Here is a 25,261-nt window from a genome sequence, read left to right as displayed (position 1 = left end):
ACCATCAATCTACTCAATAAAAAAGGACAGAACAAATAAATACACACACACAGATAAACCCAATCACCTTAAAACAATTGGACTGGACTGACAAACACACACATGCAGAAACACACTGATCTACAACCATCTAGCAATCTCACATACAAACCTGCAATTGCTTTATTGCACAATATTTATTACCTCTTATTGGCACAAGAACTCTTTTTCATTTTCGCTGCTACTTTAACAAGAATTTTTTCTTTTCTGTTTCTCAAGTTACTTGCACTACCTCATTACCACAGAGTATTGGATTGTGTCATGTTGTTGTCGTGCTTGTTTAAACATTTGCATTTACACTTTATGTTGTCTTTTGCGTAGTACTTAAGTTTTTTGTTAACTTATGTTAATTAGCTAGTTAGTTTTGGTTGATCTATGTTGTGTTTGTAGCACCTTGGTCCAGGAGGAACATTGTTTTCACAGTTTCACTGTGTACTGAACTGTATATGGTTGAAATTACAATAAAGCCTACATGACTCAACTTAGTTATTATTCAGAAACAAACCGGGAGCTAATCCTGGAGCTGTTAAGACAGCCACTCTACAAAATTAATCACCATTCATTCGTTCATTCAAGAATTTTAGATTACGGAATAAATGTATGGATCTCCAATAGGATACTAACAGGCTGAGAATTATTTTTCACAAAGCAACAATAGCAGAATGTCTAATTTTGCTATGAACCAATATAATGTATTTTGTATTTATGTAACCATTACACCTTAAACATTTTTAAACAAAAAAAGTTTGTCCTTTTTATATTTATTGACAAAATAGTCATTAAACCCATACTAGTACAGTAGGTGTCGTGTTAACAGGCAGTAACACCCAGGCAGTAAAAGTCCAGCGGAGAGGAATGTGGAAACACTTTAGTTAGACTCAGAAACGGGTCTTATAAAATTGTAGATGATCATCATTGAATGGTTTATTCAAAAAAATGATTTAGAAATACAATCCATCATGTAGCTAGTTGTTCAGTGTTGTAATTTATATTGGGCCAGAATTCATTTGTATCACAAGAAATCAATTTATGTTACATTTACAACAACAACAAAAAAAAAAGATGGACTGTCCCAGAAATAAATCACGGCTTTATTAGCACTGTTAAACAGAAGAAAGATGATGATGAGCCCGTTGCATGTGGTGGAGCTGTGGCCATGAATCTCCGGGTTGGGATGTCCGTCTCAATCTTTCACTCAGCAGCAGAATGTTGGACCTGCAGACGAAATTCACACCAGTGTGTCAGTTTCCATTGTGAACCATAAGGTTGCTCTGTATTACAATGAAGTAAGGCTTATTTTAGAGCACAATCCAGCAAACCATCTGTTTAACTCCTCTTGTGCTGTAACTGGGATTCTTAAAGCAACAAAAATACATAAAAGATATATATATATATATATACACACACACACACACACACACACACATTATTGTCCTAATCATTGTATGACATTTAAACTTTTTTGGCCACAAACAGCTAATTAATGCTTTGTTTAGCAAACAACCATGTTAAATACAATAAAGGCTCGAACAATACCCACACACCCTGGTTTTGAGGAGCTTTACCAAAACCAACGGTAGCTTTTATTATGTCACTGTGCTGCTGTATTCCTGAATTATTAGTTAGAAGATGTTGAAAATGCCTTTGGCTCTCATTTAAATCACGTGTTTTATCTTATGCACTGTTATTCCTATAGTACTGCTGATTCTTTCTCACTCTCTCTCTCTCTCTGTCACACACACACACACACACACACACACACACATACAGTTGCTCCATATTACCACTAACATTATTATCCAACTGGGACAATTTAGTTAAAGGATTAAATTCCACCTTACAACACTGGGAAAATCTTCAATCTTCAGGATGTTGCATGTTAATGTTTCCAGGTATACAGCTGCAACTTTAGTTTGCGACCTTATTTTAGGGATGTTTCACAAACTTGGAAATGGATAAAAAGTATGACTGTTCTTAATGCAAAATATGTTTTTGAACAACTATTAGAAGTAGTTTAAGCCTTGCTGCGTTAACTGCTAGGACAGAGTACCTAAATATCCCTTTCGCTACTTTAATAAACACCAGGTGGCAGTAACGCACACCATGTTGAAACGCTTTGGGCTGCACAGCACAGAATTTTGAAAATAAGGTACAAGACACTTGGTTTTTTGTCACTCCGTCTAAGTGTGTACCCATTAACACGAGACTGCTTTGACACAAGATTAGTTCTTCACTGAGACAAGATTCATATCATGAAAGGTCACTAAGTTACATCACTTACCTAGAAATTTGCACACACCTATTCCTTCTTGAATTTTCCGTTTATGTAGGGCACATAGTCCAGGATCAATCGCCAGTCTGTAAAGTGGATAACTGCGATGCCTCCGACACCTCCCCATGCAGCTAGCGTAGGGACCCTGTAAGAGAGTACAATGCGTAAAAAAAAAAAGATGGACACAAAACGAACAGCAAGTCTCATCAAATGTGATCGCTCATTTTACAAAGAGTACATTTTACTACTAATGGAATATGGGAATGATGCTGGGAAGAAAATGTAGAACTCTAGAAAATTTGCATATTATTGTTATTACTTTTGGTCACAGAAACAACCTAGAACAACCATAAAACATGTGATCTTATAAATCCATGCTATTTGGTTCAAATAAATTTAAATTCAGTACATCATATTGCCTAGGTTGGGTTAAAAAAGAAAGAAAATGTGACTATGTTGCATATTCCTGATCCCTATCTTAAAACATAATAGTGCAAAAAAAAATCTAAATTTTAAGAGTGCTTAAGAGGGGGGTGGGGGGGGGGGGGTGTTTGAAATGTGAAATTAATTAAAAACATTCAAATTAATCCATTTATTGTGTTAAAGGTTATAGGGTTATGACCACTGGAAGGTAATGACAGGCCTGTTTCCTGAGCTACCACTGGAATTATATTTCAGATCTGTGGGGAACACGGCATACACCTTAACAAAACAGCAATGATCCATAAATAATCATGTGTGGAGTACCTCAGGATTTTATTTTGGGCTCCTCTTTGTTTTCACTGTCTAAACTTTCTCTTGCTTCCGTCTACTGCATTTGAAACGTATATAAGAATGCCAATCATGTCCTTTCTTATGCTTATCCAATAATATGGGAAAGCTATAATGGATGCTGATATCTAGTTCAAAATCTTAATTAAATTACCAGAGGTTTTATTTCAAGTTTTGTTTAAAGTTAATTTGTAGCATCCAAGTATGCTTTGTCTCCATCTGTTGCAAATATCAACTGACTTTATAGTACTTGACAGATAAACATTATTCCCATTCAAAGGTCTTCTCAGGAAACCGAGATTAAACATAACAGTCATTGTCATTACTTATTAATAACCTCACAAACTGACTATAACTTGATTTAGATGCTGAAATGAAGAGAGAGAGAGAGAGAGAGAGAGAGAGAGACTAAACAGTAGAGTACATAAACACTCCAGAGCCTCGCCGTCCTTCTTGACCGAAACACGACAGTTAGCTACAAGCTAGGTCAACAAGGACACAACCGTCTCACTGACTTATAAACTTCAAAATAATACATAATTAAAATAAACAATATACAACCACAACCAGCAAACAACTTACCACGCCTTTCCAATTTGAATATATTTCTGTCCGATTATTTTGGAAAGCATTTCTGCAGAGTCGGTCTTAGCAACCTGACAGAAAAAAATTACGCTGAAGCGGAAGCAATATGGCGCTTGATTGTGACGACAAAGTAAAGGCGACCGCAACCGGAAGTTAGCTGTTAGAGATTCAACGCTAAAACATCCAGGTAAACAAAAAACATGTACACAGTAAAAAGACATTTATTATTTAAAATACGAACTTAAATACAAAAAAGTTTTTACCCCAGACACTTAAACGTCCCACCTCTATGGAAGCCTAGTGGTATTATAATAATTAGAATTATATCACCCTCTGAAAAACACATTTGAAAATCTTGTGAAAATCTGCTGAATCGTTAGTTTTTAAATGGAAATACTAATAAATGTATTAATATATGAATTTATCTTAAAATATAAATATTTGATCAATACACCTCACTCAGGGGTATAAAAAACTTGTGTATGGCATGCCTGTTAATCAAACAAGAATGGCTGTCCTCCAGGATTCATCCAATTATCAGACACAGTTTCAGTCATGACACCAAGAGGTAAAAATAATAATTATAATAACCACCCGAACTGAATATTATTTGCTTACTGAAATAACCCAATATACAAGCTTTAACCTATGGAGTACCTCAGGGCTCAACATTGGGTCATCTATCTCTCCCATTGTACAAACTTACCCTTTGATGTTGTGCATACATTTGTGGATGTGATTTAAAGAATGCAGTCCCAAGCATGGATAAAAAGAGAAGCCTGTGTCAAGAATTGCATCGGCGTAAGAATTGTGTTGATCGGAAGGTCTGCTATGGAAACATGTTGATGAGCAACCCAAAAACACATTGCCATCTAATTTTAAAACACATTTTAACAGATTGTTAAGGTTGGCATGTGCATCAGGACAACAAAGATGCTGTCTTTCTATCTTTCATGCAAGCAGTCATAAAGGAAACATGTTCAATTAACCTAAGAGTGCATTTGGCTTGGCGGTTACTTGCTTATTCATATTTCTTAAGTAAATGCTTTACATGGAGTACCTCAGGGCTCAACCTTGGGTCATCTATTTCCTCCATTGTATTAGTTTACACTTGCTGGTATGTGCACACATTTTGTGATTAAGCTTTAATGGCAATCAGGTAGTTTCTTTTCCTACCTGTAAGATTACAGGGAAAAACATCTTTTGGACTTTTCACAAGGCCCACATAGGAGGTGTGCATCAGGACAACAAAAATGCTGGCCTTTAAACTTTAATGCAAGCACAAAGATAAAGAAAACAGATTCATTACCCCAAGAGTGCATTTGGCATGGTGTTTGTATTTTTACACTTATAGGTTTCCAGGTTACATTTCAAATTTGTTCATCTTTCAGGGGAAAAAAGCAGCCAATTTCATTAGAAAATAAATAAATAAACTATCCAAATCAAACTAATAACCATGTACTTTATATCTTCTGTGAAAGCAGTTGTTAAGATCCCCTCATGGAGTGGGTAGGATTTTAAATTAATCCCATGCACACTTCTAGTCAATACCATAGAAATTGTTTTTCTCGTTCTGTCCAGTGATTGTGTTTTTATTGACCAATGTAATAATTTTTACCTTCAACTTATATTTTGCATCTGAATTAAGTTAATGTGGTTAAGATTACTTGCTTTAAAAATCTACAAGATAATGTCTGTGGCTTTGCTCGGAGCTAGCAGATGAAATCTGTGATTAATGCAAATTATTAGGATTTAGACAAATGGTTTTATTCAGTGATACGGCAGAACACTCTTACCATAAATGTTTCCATTCCACTAAACGGAACAGATAGGGGTGAAGGCTGTCCTAAGCACAAAGAAAACATACCCACCCAGAGTTTTTCTGATTTTAAAATTGGCATTGTTGCTGGCAACTGTAGTAGTCATAAAAGCCATAATCCAATTAAAACATGAGGGGCATTTAAATCAAACTGGGACTTTTGACTAAGAACAGAACACAGTTATAACACTAAAAACTACCTTTATTATTCTATAGATCAATTCCCAAGAATCAGGCATTTCCACTGTAAATATCAATTGATTTTATACCTTAATTCATAAGAAATTGCATTAAAAGTCCTGCTTTGACTTTAACACCCTTTGTATAAATCCATAAGTCATATAAATAACTAGCTGTGTTAGTGTCCGCGACTTCGTTCACATGAAATTTAATTGTACACTCTTAAGCGCATTAAAAAAAAAATGTACACCATCATCTGTTGAATTTTGGAATTAACAAATATTATACAAATTTTTTTTTATGTATTATGAAGAAGTGCAATGAATGTAGGTATGAGACCATGTTTAAGTAGACTTTAATTGCACTTATAAGTGTGTATTTAAAAAAAAAAAAAAAAAGTACAGCACTCTTGAATTTTAAAAATATTTTTTCCCCTTTTTGTTATAAAAGGGCATTTGAAAACCTTATTAAAATTCATTTAGTTTTCATATGATGCGTGCAGAAAGAAAAATTTCAAAAACCATCTTGATGTATCTTATTGCTCATCTTACCTTCCCCAAAAATCTTTCAAAATATTTTCAATGTAAAGACATTCCAAGTTTACAGTTTTAATACATGTATAGATTTTTAGCTAAAGAAAACTGCCTTATGTTTTACTCTTGGAGAGTCTCGATGAAAATTATATCCAAGTTATGCATGATCTGACTGCAACTGTAACGTACAAAAAAATATGAACATTTAGTGATGAATAAGCCCTCTCTTACTGTGTGGTGTTTTTTATTTGAGAATATAATTAATAATAATAAAAAAAAGAGACATGGAAAATGTAAAACTTGTTATTAAAAATGGCACATTTATTGCTACTTTATATACATAACAGTTCTGAATAGCTACTTTATATAAAAAATAGGAAAGTGGAGGCACTTTGGGGAATTGAGAAAACCTCCCCAATGATATGGGTGAACAGCTTCTGCAAACGAATATGCCAAGTGACTGAGCAGGACATCTCAGCTAAACAAAAAGTTACCTAAATAATAAAGTGAGCACTTAATATTGAAGGACCTTCCATCGAAAGCCAAGTTTATCTTAGGCTCAACCTGTCAGAAAATGCTATCTTGTGCACTCAAAGATGCTCATACGTCAGTCATAAAATCAACCTGAATTTGAGGAATGGGTGAGACCAATGGAAGTTGGAAGTTTTAAAAAGAATATCTGCCTCAATTTGAGACAGCAGGTTGAGTTAAAATAAAGGAGTAGTTTTTCCCTTTTCAAACCTGAATAAGGAAAATCCTTTAAAAAAAAAAAAAAAAAAAGACACAAGCTGTCTTGTGAACTTAAATGATTCATCTTTACCAAATAACCAATTTAATCTCAGTTATCGATACGCTTGTATCGAGAATAAGCACATCACCATGGTCAAGGGTTCTAAAGTATCCAAGTAAAGTTACTGAGATAAATACATATACTGATCAAAACAAATAAAAAAAGTACAAAAGCATCATAACTCAAAATCAGGACAGAAGTCACTGAGCATGTAAAAAACTAAACAGGGATCACATTTACAAAGAAAAGTACTTTATTTGCTCAGCAGAGCAAAAGTTCATTTAAGATCCGCTAAAAATCCTGCTACCCCGTGTTTGTTTGAATTTTTATAAAATATTCCATTAGAGCCAGCAAAACATTGCGACATTGCAATTAAAACCTGATTCCAGGATTGAACTGAAAACAGTGTGCAGGCACTAGTACGGTAATCAACCCCCTCCCCTCCCGATACGACCTCGCCAGGTGCTGAGGTCACCGTGGAGAATGAAAAAGGCCACCCTTATTCGCTTTTCCACAAGACGCTCCATCAAAATTCAAAAGCATCGCAATATGCAACACTAACACAATTCATATTCTGGATTTAGACATGATTCAGTACTGACTAAAGAAAAACACTGATAAATTCAGCTGTTGAAATGAGCCTTGGTGTCAGCTTCTACCAAAAAACAAAAAAAATTTTCATGGTGGTGCAACCACAATACTACGATCATTGAGGGGGCAATGAAGGGATATTGCAGCAATTTGAAACCCTCTAAACAATTGGAGCAACCAGGACAAGAAATATATATAGTTTTAATAATATAATAAAAAAACAGGCCTTCCTAACCATATTTTTTTTTAATAAAGAAAAAAAAAAAAGAATGCTGGTTATGACTCCATGCCCCTCCGTTAAATACAAAAGAAACATGAAACAATTACATTTTGTTCCTGGCATCCTTAAACGCAAAGTTCTTTCGCATATTTTAATTTGTAAAACATTAAAAAGCAAAAATAGTTTTTATATATAATATAAAAGAAGAAACTCAACATGATGATCTTGAAAGATCCCAAGTAATTGTTCAAATGATCCATTTTCTTCTGTTTTTTGTTTTTAAGGAAAAGATATTCAGATTTGGCAGCAGATGCAGTTGACAGTCACGGGTCAATAAAATGCACAAATACCCCGTCGTCATTTTAGCACTGAATCACTGGCCAAAAAAGAGCAGATTTCACACATCTTCAACTATATCCACCCTTTGAATCAAATCAGGACAATCGGTAATCACACATGGCGCAGGTCCAAAGTGTTTCCCAACACTTTTTTTTTTCTCTCAATAGGAACAGCAGGAAGAAGGATCCAGGATAAAAAATGTGACGTATTGAAATGCTAAAAACGAGGAGGTTGAAAAGATGACGAAGAGCTAAGAGTTGCTCAGGACAGGCACGAGGAAGCTTTGTTCCTCTTACGGAAATAAATTGTAAACCAAAACTGCTTGTCCAGAACGTTATAATGAAGTGTTGATTCCATGGCTGTGGTGCCTGACGAAGACATGAACGGGTTCCAGTCAGACGGGTGGACGAGCTCAGACTCTCGCCGTTAATGCAAAACAGACTGATGTGTTTGTCACTGTGGTTGTTCTTTTTTTTTTTCTCGTTTCTGCTTTCAGTCATGTATAAGGGTAAAAAAAAAAATCCAAAGGAGAAGGTTTCTGTTCCCTAATTTGAGCCCTTGACTACCCACAAAGTGTTTGCGTGCCCATGTGCTACACACTAGCACAATATGCGCTTAGCAAATGATCAGACTTTTAAAACGGCATGGCTCGTCCAGCCATCTTACTCTGTTGGACTTGACGAACATGCGTGTCTTTTTCTTCCTTATCCGCACAGATAAGTCTCGGGAATGGTTGTCTATATTTTAGTAGGGAACTAAATCCTGGTGAAGCACGCCTCCGTAGTCTCGTTGCTCCCGTAATATGTAAGCAAGAGGCGTCTATTTAGAAGAAGAAAAAAAAAAAACACAAAAACAAAAGCGCAGAAATTCTTGTTCGTTGTGCTCAGAGTTCCTCCTTCTCTCAGCAGTGTTGTGTAGGATGCTCCAATGGTCCATAATATCTGTGTACATCTATGCAACAGTGTGTGCTGGCTTTTTATAAAGTCCAAGTGTGCCAGCTTTTTATAAAGATAGAGAGAGTGTATGTGTGTGTGTTTTCTGTTTCTGCACAAAAATGTGTCCATAAAATCAAGATTAAAAGATTCTGATGCACAGTCACGGTGAGCGCATTGACACGCTGAGACGGTAGATAGGGGAATAAGGCCACATCTGAAAGTACTCTTTAGGACAGAATCTGAAAAATAAATAAAAATAAATAAATAAATAAAAATGAGAATAAATTAGACACTGATGTAAAGTAAAATTCATGTTCATGGATACAAGAACAGGGTTCATTTTCATGTGTAAATATCTACACTGTATACAGATATTCTACTGATTTTAGTTTCGTTATAATCTACATGAAATAAAAGAATGAAATATGCATATGTTGTCCTATAATAAAGATTTTTAAATATATTTTCTCAGATCTTAATTATATTTGCAAAATAATTTTTTTGTGAACTTTGTAATTTGTTTAAAATATTTAAAAATAAAGAATACTACACAATAAAAACCTTACATGTATTCTGCCCATTACTGAAAAAACACTCTTCATGAGAAACCTCACCATAAGTACAGGACTTACATAAATATTACATATGAGTGTGCCCGTCACTGCCCAGCCCAGGATGGCCTCCTCCTAGCTGCATCTGAGGATCTGCCCCCATGCCGGTCACCTTTTCCTCCTCTCTTCTCTTCAGACATGCCGCCTTCGGGTTGAGGTTACGCTCTGTAGTAAGTTTAGACATACATAAAAAAATCAACAAATGACAGCTATGACGTTAGATCTTAGACATTAGATACACCTGGGCACTGGACAAGCTGTGGGGATGTGGAGAGACGCAAATTTAGATGCAGAGGTTACACAGAAACACGGTTAATGCAGGCGGCAGTGGCTGGTCGAGGACAGGGAAAACAGAAGCTACATGAGAAAAAGACTGGGATGAGGATAGTATGGCAGAAAGGTCTAGAGACAGAAAGAAGACCAAAAGCAGGTACAAGCAGGGCAAACAAGCCTCCGATGGCAGCAGTGACTTTAGAGCATTTTTTGCATGTAAGCCAATTCGCCCCAACCCGCCTATTCTCCACATGAGGCACAGGAGCGAGCGATTAGCGTGGAGTTGGAGCCCTACCTCGCACCTGCCTCTCGAGGCTTAGGATGACCTGCACGGCTTGCTGCAGGATGATCAGTTTGGTCTGTGCCTTGTCGCTCTTCAGGTGCAGCTGGCACATGCGCCCGAGCTCCCGGAAGGCCTCGTTGATGTCGCGTACTCGAACGCGCTCGCGAGCGTTGTTGGCCAGTCGGCGTTCCCGGTCTCGCTGCTCCTTCTCCTCCACTGTCAAGCACTCCTCTGACACGCTGCTGCCAAGGGCAACCGGGCTCTTGTTAATCACTTTGCTAAGCAATCAACTTCCTAATGAATTGATCAGAGCTTAACGAACTAACAAGAAACTTTAATGTTTAGGAGTGTTTAAAACCTACCACCTACTAAATTAAATAGTTCCCTTTTGTGTTCTTATCAGTAAAGCCTTAAGAGCAATAGGTTTTGCAGACTATTAACTGATATGATGAAGTTCAAGTCCTGAGGTTGGAGGAGAACGATGGCGGAGCGGAGAGAAAAAGCAGCTTGGAGAAAGAAGAGGTGGCCACATGCTTCAGCTTTGATGTCACCTTCTTCCTCTTGAACAGTCAAAGCACCAGGAAGGCAAGATCTGAACATGAACTTTCACATATACATGAACATCGAATGCTCGGCACTCGCCACGTGTATCAGACGTGGCACTGATTTTGCCGCAAAATCTGCCAGTGGAGAATGAGGAACTATCGTGGGGGCTGCCAGGGAGCAAAGACTGATAGTGAGCAAAAGAAGAGAGAGAGAGAGAAAGAGAGAGAGAGAGAGAGATGCACCTTCTGCCAAGTACTGTATAGACAAACACACACAGCAACTGTGAAAAGCTAGAGGACAAAAAAGGAAAGAATCTGTCTCATCTTAAACCCATCCCTTTGCACAGAGATGTGTTTATTCGCAATGAGATCAAACTCCCTGCTGCAGTCTGTAAGAACTGGGAGATAAGGAGAGAAGCGTGGTGAGAGATGATGGGTGGAAGGGGGAATGACGACCTGGTTTAAATAAATAAAGGGGGCGGGTGAGGGGTTAAACATGGCAGATCAGAACATGCAGGAAGGAAAAAAAAAGCTGCGGACAGAAGAGTTAGAGAAGCATGTTAATACAACTGTGAGTGGAAGCAAAAACAAAAAAAAGCAGCTGTTAATAAATGAGCATCTGTGTGCTGTAAGGTCAGTTCGTCTGAACTGGCCGAGTATACAGCATGGAAGGAGGAGCAAGGACCCGTAAAACCAGCTGTTTGACTGAAAGAGCCTAGCCTTAAGGGGTCTTTATGAGGTTATTAAAGCGCTTACATTTAGGCTTTTCTTATCCAGATCGACTTACATTTTTAACTCATTATACATCTGAGCAGTTGAGGGTTAAGGGCCTTGCTCAAGGGCCTTGCTCAAGGGCCCAACAGTGGCAACTTGGTGGTTGTGGGGTTTGAACCTGGGATCTTCCGAACCATAGTCCAATGCCTTAACCACTGAGCTACCCCTGACTGTGGCGCTTAACATGGAAACACCAAAGTTGGCCACTTCAGGGTAAGAATTTCATGTTTTGGTTTAACAACTCCCAATTTTATTCAGCAACACAGATGTGTGCTCATTGACGGCTTATCTCTTTTCGGTTTTGGCTAACCATTGTTTTACTACCTCAACACACGCGTGCACAAATTATTGGCGCCACTTCCACAAAGACGTTCACCGCAGTGTGATAAACAGTGTACAAGCCACCTGAAATATGGGAACTGTGCAAAAATCTTGAGTCACCCCTCACTTCTCCTAGAAAAATTAATTAAATGATAATTAATTAAAATCCGTTAAAAACATACCGTTTAAAAACATAGAAAAAACAGGGTGTTTAGCCAACAACCTCAGCAACCATCTGCACCCCTTTATCATTGGTAAATGCCTTAAATTACATGGTTCATTACTTAAGTGACTCATAGGTCACTGTGTGGCTCAAACAAAAAACCATTCGCTGTAACTGCTTCCTACAGAAGCCCACATTAGACTACATTAAAAATATGAAAAAATGAAGGGTGGCTGATAACTTTTGCATAATCCTTGTACCCCAACAAATGTGTTACATATCTTTTTATTTAGACTTCTGTTTAGTTTTTTTTTTATATAATAGGCCTTTATGTTGGCATCAATGTCAATTATCCTAGCAGCCAACTTTAGGAATTCATTTAATAGTTACATTAGCAGGTAGAAGAGTTAGACCGGGATGTTACAGAATTACACAATGTTTCTGTACAAATCTGCAGAAGGTTTGTGTCTCCACATAATGATTGTGTTACAAGGATACATCAGCTAATTTTATATTTAAGGATTCATATTCCTTGTAACATGTTTAATTTCAAAATTAACATTTAGTGCAAAGATTATTAGTCTTCTCAATGTTAATGCAAAGCGTGATTAGACTTGACATTTTTCCGATTGGCTTTTGCGCAACAATTATTTGCTAATTAAAACCAAAACGAAAATTATGTGAAAGACATCCCAGTTAGACATTTATATGCATCGTTAAACATTAAACGGTAATCCTTCATGCTGCTCGGGCGATTGGCAATTTTAACCCCAATATAACGTATAATCAGCACAGAGGTTTGGTTTACAGATGCAAACAGCACTGCTCCTACCGAATACCTCAAAACATAAATCTGCTAAACCTGTTAAAAAAATAAAAAAAAAGGAAAAAGGAAAAAAAATAAAGAGAATATGCTGACTAAACAAAGATAGAGACAGCGAGTTAGTGGGAAAGTTACAAGATTAGATTCAAAATGAGATTCATGAGTGGATGGTGAAATGAACATGGGAATAAGTGAACAGATGAAAAAGGACAGACAGGGCCTCGCACAAGTACAAACATGGAAATGTACTGCAAAAAAAATAAAAAATAAAGAAAAAAAAGCACTATGCCATTCTTATTAGCTACCAGTCCCACCTAAAAGTAAAGTAGGCTTGCGTTTTTGCTCTAAATTAACAGATCAATGATTTGCTAATGATGGGCACAAGCAGTTAAACACTTAAATGCTACTATATTAATGTCTGATTCATGTCATGAACATGACAGAAGAAGGATAGAGTTGTTACTCTATGTTTTAAAAAGATCCAAATGAGCTTGAGACACTACAAGGCTGCTGAACAGCAATGACGACACCTAGTTAACCAAAGGAGCCAATACATTTCGATGGAAATAGAAAATGTTAAATCTTTGTTTGTAGATTATTCCTAAAATGCAAACAAAGAAAAACATGTTATATTAACAATTAATGTATTAATAGATTGCCTAGCCCCCCCAAAATAATCTGAATGCCTTTAGCTTTAATTAAAGAAGTGTGTGGTGAGCAGTTCATGTGTGAAAATGATTCATGTTCCAAGAACCACTCACTTACAATTTGAGCCCCGTAAGATGCCTCTAGATGTGATAACCTGGTCATTCAGTAGATTCAGGTCGTCCACATAACGGTGCTGAGCTTGGACCTGACAAACTGAATCAACTTTAGATAATAACACTGTCTCAGAGGCTTGTATAGTGGACACTATGCATGATGGGTGCATTGTTTCATACACTTCCCCTTCTTACAATTGACACATCGATCAATCCGGAATAGAGTCAATCTGGACTCATCAGATCACGTGACCTTTCACCATTGATCCACGCTTTTTATTTCCCCCCCTCCAATTAGCCTGACTAAAGAAGTGTTTTTTTTACGGACACACAGCTGTTTAGTCCCAATCCTGCAAGCTCTCAGGATTGTGTGCAAGCTTTCACATTGTGTGGAAATGAACTTACTTTCACTAATAAAAAAATTCCACTGTTTATTGATGCAACTTCATCTATTGTTTAAATCATATTTGTTTACAATTATTGTGGATATTTTTTTCTAAACACCTCTATTTACACAGGGTTGATGCTTCAGCACTAACTTTCCAGGTTTTCATAAGGAAACGTATCGGACAGTGATTCAGTGATTTCAGCAAGTCCCCGTAGTTGTTTCCTGTGCTTGATGCAGACCTATTTACACATTTTTGTTTTTTTACTTTTTTTTTTTGGTCAGGCAATGTATAATATTTTTACAAAATCGAAAAAATCAATTGTTACTTGCTGCAAGGTTGGTGATGTCTACATTCCAAAATGGTTATTCAATTCATGAAAAATTAATGAAAACGCTTTTTACTCAATCATCATGTAGTCCAATAGTGCAAGTTTCTGACTACATAACTACTTGGCATGCCCATCATTAAATTTTATATAAACATCTCTGTACGCCACCATGTCAAATTATCCCTAGTTTACTCCTTTATCATAAAACAAGCCATCTCATCTCTTTTTAAGCAGGACTGCTAGCCCACCCCACAGCCACATCTCCACTGTGTGTGTGTGTGTGTTCAGGTCTCGTTTTTCCGAGAGGGAGGCAAGGCCCACTGACCTCGCACTTGCTGCTCCAGGCTGAGAATAACATTAACGGCCTGGTGCAGGATCAGCAGTTTGGTCTGCGGTTTCTCATTGTTCAGATGGAGCTGGCACATGCGACCGAGCTCCTTGAAGGCCTCGTTGATGTCGCGCACGCGTAAACGCTCTCGCGCGTTATTGGCCACGCGCCGCTCTTTCTCCCGCTCCGCCTTCATCTCCGCTGGCAAGTCCTCGTCGTCCTCCTCGTCGTCACAACTTCAATGTCAGATTGATGGCACCAGAGAAGTGGGGACAGAGGAGGTGAGAGGGGGTTACAGGCATAACAAATAGTGAGCTAGTTACAGAATTAGGAGCACCTAGGCTGATCCAGATGGGTGTGGGCGTGTGTGTCTGTGTATGGTCGTGTCTTACTTCCATAGTCAAGAGATTGCAAGCACGGTGTATGTAGCTCCTGCATCTAATAAAGCTCTGTAGGTTTGTTTGTGGACTTCTGTCTCTAATTTTGCATGTCCAGTTGATCTACTCTTAGACATAATAAATATTTCTATAAAATGATGTACAGCAGATATAAAAAGATGAGACCTAACCTGCATTTTTAACTTATTGTGCATCCCGAATTTTGTTAGCAAGAAGCTGATCACAACTTACACATTAATAAGTGTTGACTTCCATGTCTTTCTTTAAGGTAAATTAGATAAGAGCCTCTTCCTTCCCTGCTAGTTAATGTACCGATTTTATAAGATTCGATAAATTAACCTCTGCTGTCTCCGTAGTTAAAACCTCACTCTATACTAAAGCTGCGCTGAGGCCGATGGTGTCGGGTACCTCGTCCGTGTGCGGTTCATCTTGCCGTCTTTCTTCTCGTCATCAGACTTGTCTATTATGGAGCAGTTCTCGTCGTCCTCCTTGTCCTCACGCTTGATGTCTGTGCTGGAGCTCCGGGGCAAACTTCCAGGCAAACCTTGAGTCAACAAAGGAAGCAATGAGAGGGATGAGTGTTCTGGAAAGTTCTCTAGAACTTCTGATCTTTGACATGCATTGCACACTAAAATGAAAATGCAGCCTCTGCCAAACGATGTCTAGTTTAATACTAATCCTAAAATTGCTGATTGAGGCCCAATTTAGCAGAAGTTATCCTAAAACGGATTGCGTCCAAATTAATTTTCACACTTCAACAGCAAAACAAGGAGGGATTCATATCAAATGTAATTACACACACGTTTTTGTTACCACCTATTCATAAGTGCTGTGTGTAAAGGATTCATTGCTCAATAAAGTTCTCATTCCTAGCACCACATCTCAAAAAGGTCAAGTATTTCTGCTGCGCTACATAAGCACGTAACTTACTGTTGAAGCCCTCTGGCTGCGAGCTGGCAGGGGCTTGTGTGGCAGTGTGCTGCCCGTGTAACAGGGCGCTGGCCGGAGTCAGGCTGGCCGCCTCCTCATGGTGGTTGGGCACTAGGCTGGGCACTCTGCCGTGCAGGGAAAAGCTCTGACTCAGAGAGCTCAGACCTGCAACTGCTCCAGCGGCATTCAGCAAGGTGTGCATCTCTGCGCCCAGCCCTGAACCGACTGCATGGTTCCGCATCACATGCAAGGCTTCACCCAGACAGTCCTCCATCTTACTTTGCTTTAAAAAAGTAACATACAAAGTGATAAGTTCACAGAAACATAAGATGGATATAATCTACAGTCTGCAAATGAAACATTCTTTAAAAAGCGTACCAGCGCTTGCAGTCCTCCCTCAAAGCTGGGTGATTGTGCAGACTGAGTCGATCCTCTGGGCCACTGGGAAGCAGGGGCTGGATAGAGAAAAGAAGGAAAAAAAAAAACAATATGTAAAGTTCAAGTTTGTGGATATCATGTTTTCCTCAGATGACCCCGACAACAAACTATGCTGCATATTTAAAAAAATAATGCAGAAGGATTTCAGAACTGTTCAAGTACTAAATTTAGATCTGGATTTGCTTTGGAAACACAGGATGAGATTACAGTTCTTAACCAACAGATGGCGCTACAGGATCTGTCCCAGACAAATACATTTCCTCAGGCACAATCAGGCCTATTGATGCACACAAACCTGCTATGTTCTGAGGAGAGCCCACCGGGGTAGGTGGAGCGGAGGAGAAGTTGCTGCCGTTGTTGTTGTCTGAAGGGTAAATCTAATAAACAGAAGAAATGCACACATTTAAAGCTCACACAGAAATGTACAGTACTTACTCTACATTAATCACAGAGCTCGACTGAGATTTGTTAAAAACCGTTCTGGAGCAAATTTGGATCAAATCTCAAACAGACAATAACTAAGATTTAATCCAGGATAACTCACTGAAGCAAGAGCTTTTCCGATTTCATCCCCTGAGCTTCCTGCCGCACTGCCTCTATTGCCTAAGAGGAAGGAGAGGACAACAAAGAGCATAAACATCCACACACTAGTGATATTGAGCTTACTTAAACTGGAACGTGGAAACCGGTGAGCAGGAAGAACATGACTGGTGTGCGACTAAAGAGGATAGGGCTACTTACCCATGATGCCGTCTGATCCATTGATGGGAGGTGTGTATGGAGACTGGAAACCACCATTTACCTCGCTGCCAGGGTGAGGGTAGGACGGAGGGGACAGAGGCAGGGGCTGTCTCTTCTTTACAGAGAAGGGCAAAAGAAAATAAATAAATAAATAAAAATCCCACAACTGAGCTACTGACTGTCTATGGCGAGTGATGTAAAGCTCAGTCACCCAAGATAGGTTTAAACTTCTCAGCAAATACATAGAGCCTACCAGGCGATCCTGAGGGTTTATTGCAGCAAAGGGGCCAGACTGGCCGAGGTGGGACATGGAGGAATACCCCGGCTGAGCCCAGTGGTCCTGAAGACCATCTATTAACACAAAGAACATTCTGGTCAATTTTATTTCAAATTACACCAGCTGCTACTTGTAATTTGCATCATTGAACTTAAACATGCGACATGAAAAAAATGTTCGAAAGCTAGTGTTGAGACAAAACACTACTTTAAGTTTTAAGATGCTGAACGACAAACGGCGATCATTTATTGAAGCAATACGCGAGGCGCAGCTGTGTCAAAACATGTCTGGACCTCGGGCCTGACTTTAAGATGTTTGTTAGAAAAATTCAAACGTGATGTTTACAACCCATATAAATAGCTAATGGCCTACATCAAAAAGCTTAAGAATGCGCAATACTGAAGTAGTAGTTCCGGCTTTTATTGTAGGGACTAACACATGGTCTCGATAATCTACGAATTTATAATAGAAATACCTCCATGCACTGGAATAAAAGATGTCCAGACATACACACTTAATTTTCAGATTCTACTCCGCTCTTTTAATCAAGAAATTAGTTTTTAGATGTTTTTCAATAAAAATAAAAAAATTAAAAGTAAAAAAAAAAAAAAACATTTTATATGCACCAAAACGTACACAAAAAAAAAAACCTACAGGGATTGCTTCTCCACAAACCTTGTACATAGAAGTTTCCAGGGTAGACACTTCCGGTTTTCGAAGCTGGGAAACCTGCGTTTTCCTGGTTGTAGTCGTCACTGGGAGCTGCTGGATAAACCTGGAAACATAATCATCACAGAGTGAAATTTATTTATTTAGTGTTTTACTATTACAGGCATTGGCATTTGAAAACAAACAAATCTATCTCGATCAGGATATCTGCTGTGTTATGTAACAGAGACAGAATGAAGAAGGGAAAAAAAAAAAAAAAAAAAAAAAACACCTGCCACAAATGTCGTGTCATGGTGTGGATCTGTTGGGACAGTGATCTGGGAATCTGTATGTGAATCAGGAAATGTTCACCACCGAATACAGAACACAGAGCACATGCTGTCCCAAGAGAAACAATCCCCAATAGCAGTGTGGGCTACCAGACACTCCTTCACAGAGAAACATGCATGCTTGCTCACACACCCCGCAAAGAGATCTGAGTGGGCTGAACAGTATGCAAGGAGGAAAAGGGGGAGGGGGGGGATGGTGAGCAATGTGTAGTGTTAAATCACATCTGGCGATCACATACAGATGTGCTAAACTTGGGAAGTGAAGCAGAAGGTTACGATCACTAGATGAAAAAAAAAAAAAAAAAAAAAAAACACACAACAAAGTTGTTTATACTTGGCACAGGTAGGGATCCAGTGGGATTTAATTGGTTTTATGGATTTCAGAGTTTTGGTGTAAATGAAAAACTCAAGCTCTGGAGACTAATGATCTGGGGCTTTAAGGGTTACTTGGGTAATTTGATTAAATAGTATGATGTGCAGGGAGATGGGAAATGGAGAAAGAGAGAGAAGGTGTGGGGGAGAAAGAAAGCGCGAGAGAGAGAGAGAGAGAGAGAGAGAGAGAAAGAGAGAGAGAGAGAGCTGCATTCCCAATTACAGAGCCATCTGCCCATTCCTGGAGGCCAGCCAACACCACAGGCAGCTGGGAGAGAGGGAGGGAGTGGAGTGAGAGCGGAGAGAAAAAGAGCAAGAAGGCAAAAGTGAATGTTGGGGGAGAGAACGAGAGAGACATGGAGGGGCAGGGAAATAGGGGGAAAAAAGAGCAGTGGAGAAAGATGGGGACATGAGGAGGAGAAAAAAAATGTAAAAAGAAGAGGGAGGGAGCAGAACGGAGGTTAAAAATAAAAGTGGGACGGAGCGGGAGAAAAGGACATCACAAAGGAACCCATGTTTTGTGGGTTAAAAGGGCTGTGACTAAATGAGGTGCTGAGCGTACTCTGTGCATTCTGACATCTGTTCGTGATTGTTAAAAGCCAGAATCAAACAGAGTCAGTGTTCAGTTAAATGGTGGCTTAGCTACACAGGAAGCGCTGCCATCCTGCTTCTCCAGAGCAGAGCTAAAAGACCAGATATGTAAGGACATGACTCTCAAACAGTGACTGGATGTAGCAGACTGGGCAAGACATTAGTATGTATGTGTTCATATTGTTTAGATTTCCAAAAGCAGTTTGACCCTTAATTGGGCAAAGAACTACATTTGGTAAACTTAAAAAAGTGCCAACATATATGTAGAAAATAAATATTTTGGTATTTCTGCACATTTTATGTAATTAAATACATTTACCAATCATTTCACATCCTTTTTTTTGTTTGTTGAGGCAATTGAGGCACCACTGCCCCTACCGACTATGTACTGATGAGAACAGCATTCTGATAAAGCCCTGCGTGCGTTGTGGATGGTAAATAAATTTAAATATGAAATAAATTTAAATGATGATGGTAAAGTGTTAAAATATCAAATTATTTTCACTTTTATTTAAAAAAAATAATAATTTTCATATACAGCAAGCATGTATTAATACTGGAACTAGCTACAGATCAGACACATGGTAATGCTTCAGAGTTTGTTTCCTCCTGGGAAATCTTAAATCACAATAATTCTAATACATGAATACGTAATATTTTAAGGACCTGGAATCTGAATCTAGTTTTTTTTTTTTTAAATGTCTTCTCCCTGCTGTGGACTGTGGACACTAACTGTGTTAGTGTGTTGTGTGTGTCTGAGAAGGTGGAGCGGGCTTATTATTTTGACACATAAAAACACATGCATGAATGCTCAACAGCAAATTGCATGAGTAAGCACGACCCTAAAAATAAGAAAAGGCGCTTCTAGCTGAATGGTTTATGCTCACATATATATGTATTTATTTATAAGAGTGTTGTTTTTTTTTGTTTTGTTTTTTAAAGAAAAACCTCCTGAGCAAATGTCTGGCCATGAATGTGTGCATTTGTACGATTTGTGTAAATGTGTTTTGTGCGTGTGTGCATGTGTGTGTGTGTGTCTGATGCAACATTGTTAATCCAGCCCCAGATTCAGACTCGGGCTCTCTGCTCTGACAGAACTATGGTTTCCTAATGAGGTCACAAATATGTCAGAAAAATTCAGACGCCCACAGACCACAGATGACTGCGCTTACCGAGGATGGGAGACCAGGTGGTACTTTCCTGATCTTCTTCGGCGGGGTATCTAAACGAGGAGCAGGCAAAACAAAAAAACCCAGTCACAGTCACGAATGTTTATGAGTGTCAGCTGCTTTTTTTTTTCTTCTTTTTTTTATATATCATATCTGGGGCTCTCCAGAGCACTCTACGCTCACTAGCCAATTCTCACCGAGCATTCCTTCCAAAGGCCTTCTACGAGTGGCTGGGTAAGATCCGTAGAATGGTGATGTGGCTTTTACACCAGAGGGAGACAGGCCATCAGGACTGGACATGGACATCTCACCACCTGGCAGAAACTGCTGAGGAAAGAGGAGGTGATGAATTACAAAGAGCAACACAAAACCAGCACGACATCATTAAAGAAGCATGTATGAGAAGCATGAATACATGAGCTCCATTAAATGATGATGATGATGATAATACCTGTGCAGAAAAGTTGTAAGGTCCTCTGTCTGATTTCCCTGCAACACACAATGAATGTTTCAGTAATGGCATATCTGAAGCCCGCTTAACTCTCCATGAAATGAAGGACAGTAAATCAAAAACAAAAAACCTTCGTACATGCACATGAATCAAAAATAATTTACTCTCAAATAAGGTGAAAACATGTTCAATATTCTTTGGATGGAATAATCACGAGGCTCGTTCCATGATCTTAATCAAAACGGGCGTGGGATGGGTCATCCATGAGGTGTGTTCGATTTTAATAAAGATGTTTGGAAGGCATACTGTAAGCTTCTTGTTATTTCGGTATAGCTAAAACTAAATGCTGCTTCTCACACAAGCATTAGTTTGATTTGGTAATGGACATGTAAATGGATATTTAACAGAATGATGTATTTACAACGTACGCACAAACCTTATTTATTGCTGCCAGAATAATATTGTGCAAATAAATTAATAAATAAATAAAGCCTGTCGACATTAAACGCAATCACACAAATCCTTGGCATACATTAAATATCAAAGCAAGAGCACACTACTGTAGTGTGTAATGAATGGCGAGACGGTGCTGGATGAAGGGCTACTCTCTCTCTCTCCCCGTGTTTGGCCGGCCTCCATCTGGCTCTGCTGGGCTGCCAGAGTGGATGAGGTGCACTGTTTACGGCCTCAGCCTGCGCTCCAAACAACAAACTGGCCCATTATAAATGCTCCGGCGCTAATTACACAGCCCCCCTCCCTCCTTCTCCTCCTCCTAGCTACCAATGTTCATGAGAAGCGGCCGTCTCCCCCTGTTTAAGTCCCAGCGGAGAGGGCTGCGCTCCAGCGGACTTAACCCCACTCCTGACTCTCTCCCCAACACCCCAAACACCACCAAAGTGGGCTTTAACTGAGGGAATTCCACCGAGACACCTTCTGGCATGGGGATTCCAGTAAAATCTCAGGGCCAAGGGTTCGGACACAACGGAGCGAGTCTTCTCATTTGAGTGTTATTAAAGCACACGTCTAACACGGTGCTGGAAAACCGTTAAATATATCTAGTCCGAAGCTGAGCTAAGAACAAAGCTCCCGGGGTTTATCTTAACGCACTCGTTCTAATGCTTTTTCTTAGTAACAATTTACCCACAGGAGACGATCTACATAATGAAATTATAATCCAAGTACGAGGATGAGGCAACTTCTGTTGGCTGCACCATCTTATCAGCGCTTTCCGGCGAGTCACTGCTGTGCAAAAGTGAACGTGTTACATCGGTTGACTTGTAACTGCAGTGTAAGCAAAACTGGATGCCCCACTTGTGAGCAGCCTGCAGGGATTTGTTTTTTTTGTTGTCTTTTTGTGTAAAGAGTATCATTACTGGTGACAAGACATGGATGCATTACTATGAGCCTGAGAGTATGGAACGGGAACATCCTCAATCACAGACCGAGAAAAGGTTAAAAAGTCGACCATCAAGCTGGAAAATTGATGCTTATAGTTCTCTGGGACTCTCAAGGGTCAGAATTGGAACATTATTAGGAAAAAGGTTCAACAATCGACCATGCTTGTTATTGTGAGATGCTTATTGAAGAGCCGAAGTCCAAATTTCAGATTCAACGCCGGGGACTGATATCAAAGGGTGTTATGATCTTGCATGACGATGCACATCCACAAACTTCTGCCCACACTGTCAGCACTCAGGTGTTGAAGCATTCTCTTTATAAATCTTGAGAACTCTGATGAAAAAGTGATCTTCGTCCTCATGATATAAAATCGTGTGCTTTATTTACTGACGTCTTATTGATACCGATAACTTATTAACGTATTAATGCTGCGCAATCAACTGCATGAAAAGAGAAATCACAATACGGGCCTGTGCAGTTATTTAATCGCAAAGTATGTAGTACAGCCTGAAATTCATACTTTACTTAAAAATACTTTCAAAGCGCTCGCAATGTGATGCAATGCGTCATTTGATTTTTTATTTATTTTTTTATTTTTTTTAGCGAATAATCTAGCCCTAACATGCATCATGGACATTCTACAAAAAGTAACATAGCAACAGAGTTCCTACTGTATATCCAACAGGTCCTCAAAAATAAATTAATAAATACGTTCTGAATGTGTCGGAGTTGAAGATTATTATATATGTGAATAGCATCAGTGAAATTTTATACATACAACACCTAAACCAGATTATAATAATGCCCAGGGTTGTGTTTAAATTCGTTGAATTTGCATACCTGCGATTCCTGAGCTGTACATCGATGAAGGCGACATGCTCTCGTGCTCACCGTAGTGGCCCACACTGTCGAATGCCTACGCAGACCCACACGAAAGAAAGAAGCATTTACACCACAACCACAACTGAGAGCAAATGTTCCCACACACTACCCGCTGCAAGGACATTACCAAGAGCACCGTCAGAAAACCGTCTATTAGAACAATGCTTGAGTTGTTTCTGTTTTTTTGCACTTAACACCCTTAATAATTTCTATAAAACACCGAAATCATTTGTTTTGGATACATTATTATTTTTGTAATATTTGCCTTACTCTCGACTGCTCTCATGTAGGCTGTCTACTGAGCAATCGGGTTGATCCCGCCGTCTTATCTGCCTCTTATCAGATTAATGGCGCTACGCTTCTGATGCTTGCTGGCTGACCAACTGACCTACTGACACCTTGCTCAAACGTTTATCGTTCCTGAGGATCACGAAATGAGACTCCGCTATTAGGTTCCAGCAGTCTGAGGGTATTCATAGAGCGGCTAAAGAGCTATGTCTGATCCTTCATTTCGTTTAATTCTATCATCGGTCATGGCTTGAGCTTGTGAAGATGTGGAACCTTAAGCTGCGGGGGTGTAGGGGAATTGATGTGCAAATTAAATTGATCGAAAAAGACGATTGTTACCGAATCTACTCGGTCATCGTCCGTTAAATAAAATAATAAATAAATAAACGTCTGAGCAATTTGTAGCAGATTGAAATTGCAGAACGCTGTAAACAGCGGTGCGCAAAGTCAAAAAGCGGCTTTGTCTTTTTTGTTCAGCTTGAAAAGCTCTAGAGACAGTCACTCATCAGCACCACGAGCAAACACATGAAACACCCAGCTCTGTTTGTCCGTTTCTCACACCTAATGGGCTGGAACGCTGACAGAGACTGTTTAAGCTCGTAAAAGCTGCTCTGTCTTAGCATGCTACGTGCTTTATGTACTCAAAGCCATGTCGCTTCTTACCCGTGTACTAAAAGATGAATTGTTCTGATCTGCTGAGCCCCAGGATCCGGATCCACTCCGATCTTCCAAACCTGCAACACAAGCACACACGTCGCTGATTACACCTGCACTGTATGTTAAACCCCTGAAGTGATTAGAATTAACATTAGTGTTTATAAACAGGCCTTTTAGCGTACAGCCTACTTGGCCTGTTCCGGTGCCAAGGCTGAGAAAGTAACCGCTCGGCGCGAGTCATTCCGGAAGATTCCGTCAGCTATTAATAAAAGCCGTGAAATCGGAACAATGCAAAAATACCAAAGGCTAGCGCAGCGTAGACGGTGAGCTATTTCTGCGCTGGATCAAGCCAGAATACCATTAAGAATAGATTGCGGGTAAATCCGTCCATTTGAAGGGGATTAATTGGCTTTTGATGCTTCACCATGCTGGATAAAAATGGAAGCGAAAAAAAATAATAAAAATATGGTGACATGCTGTATTACACCTCAAGCTGCTGCCTCATTAGTACCTCACGCTTGTTAGACTGCACACCATCATTCCTCCGTTCATATGTACGCTCATTGCCTACGCCAGGACTTAAGTGAAAATTCACTGAGCTATATGACCTGAAGTGTGATCTAAAGGTATGACAAGTAGATCGTAGGGGAAATCGTTTCAGTTATGAATTACGATTCTTTTGTGTGGCGATTCTCGACTTCAAAATGTTTTTAATTTAATTTATTTATTTTAACTAGAATTGGCTGGTTTTCCGGTTTGTTCGGCCAATCAGCCTCAGATATAAACGACTTTGTAACAAGTGCAGAAGCTTCCAAGTGGTGCGACAGACACGCTTTTATGGCGTTAGATTATAAAAAAAATAAAATAAAAACACGTTTTAATCTGCCTAACTCTGAGCGGATTAGTTTCAAACCCACTCATTACACATGCTTACACCAGTCTCAAAACACCACGTGTGTTAATTAGGCGAAAAATGGCATGCGCTATAAATGGTGCAT

The 25,261-nt window shown here is 39.1% G+C and overlaps 2 protein-coding genes across 6 annotated transcripts in view; both read right to left on the bottom strand.

Moving 5' to 3' along the window:
• Positions 1–938: 938 nt before the first annotated feature.
• On the bottom strand, positions 939–3,802 carry LOC128513151 (cytochrome b-c1 complex subunit 10). The gene is made up of 3 exons (XM_053486811.1): positions 3,665–3,802; positions 2,321–2,456; positions 939–1,254 (listed from the first exon to the last, which is right to left on the bottom strand). Exons 1-2 carry the CDS (start codon positions 3,712–3,714, stop codon positions 2,339–2,341), a joined length of 168 nt encoding a protein of 55 aa, XP_053342786.1. The 5' UTR covers positions 3,715–3,802; the 3' UTR covers positions 939–1,254; positions 2,321–2,338.
• A 2,697-nt stretch (positions 3,803–6,499) lies between these two features.
• tcf3a (transcription factor 3a) overlaps positions 6,500–25,261 on the bottom strand; it is a 32,208-nt gene continuing 13,446 nt past the window's right edge. For 2 of the 5 annotated variants that reach the window (XM_053486397.1, XM_053486400.1), the window contains exons 4-19: positions 24,270–24,340; positions 23,277–23,352; positions 21,039–21,076; positions 20,785–20,914; positions 20,591–20,640; positions 18,133–18,232; positions 17,434–17,531; positions 17,181–17,295; positions 16,984–17,042; positions 16,735–16,816; positions 16,380–16,456; positions 16,002–16,284; positions 15,480–15,615; positions 14,671–14,909; positions 9,707–9,850; positions 6,500–9,313 (exon numbers count right to left, since the gene is read on the bottom strand). In XM_053486397.1, coding sequence (XP_053342372.1) covers positions 9,714–9,850; positions 14,671–14,909; positions 15,480–15,615; positions 16,002–16,284; positions 16,380–16,456; positions 16,735–16,816; positions 16,984–17,042; positions 17,181–17,295; positions 17,434–17,531; positions 18,133–18,232; positions 20,591–20,640; positions 20,785–20,914; positions 21,039–21,076; positions 23,277–23,352; positions 24,270–24,340 — 1,691 coding nt within the window. In that variant the 3' untranslated portion in view covers positions 6,500–9,313; positions 9,707–9,713. Of the gene's footprint in view, positions 9,314–9,706; positions 9,851–10,253; positions 10,484–14,670; positions 14,910–15,479; positions 15,616–16,001; positions 16,285–16,379; positions 16,457–16,734; positions 16,817–16,983; positions 17,043–17,180; positions 17,296–17,433; positions 17,532–18,132; positions 18,233–20,590; positions 20,641–20,784; positions 20,915–21,038; positions 21,077–23,276; positions 23,353–24,269; positions 24,341–25,261 lie in introns of all 5 variants that reach the window. The other 3 variants (XR_008356339.1, XM_053486399.1, XM_053486398.1) reach the window with 3 other exon arrangements.

Source organism: Clarias gariepinus, chromosome 25 (assembly GCF_024256425.1).
Source record: "Clarias gariepinus isolate MV-2021 ecotype Netherlands chromosome 25, CGAR_prim_01v2, whole genome shotgun sequence".
Taxonomy (NCBI): Eukaryota; Metazoa; Chordata; class Actinopteri; order Siluriformes; family Clariidae; genus Clarias; species Clarias gariepinus.
This window is presented reverse-complemented; position numbering and strand designations above follow the sequence as displayed.

Coding starts and splice junctions, on each gene's coding strand:
- LOC128513151 (XM_053486811.1), bottom strand. CDS start 3,714: ATGCTTTCCAAAATAATCGGACAGAAATATATTCAAATTGGAAAGGCG. Junction 2,457..3,664: donor ATTCAAATTGGAAAGGCGTG/GTAAGTTGTTTG, acceptor ACTCTCTTACAG/GGTCCCTACGCTAGCTGCAT.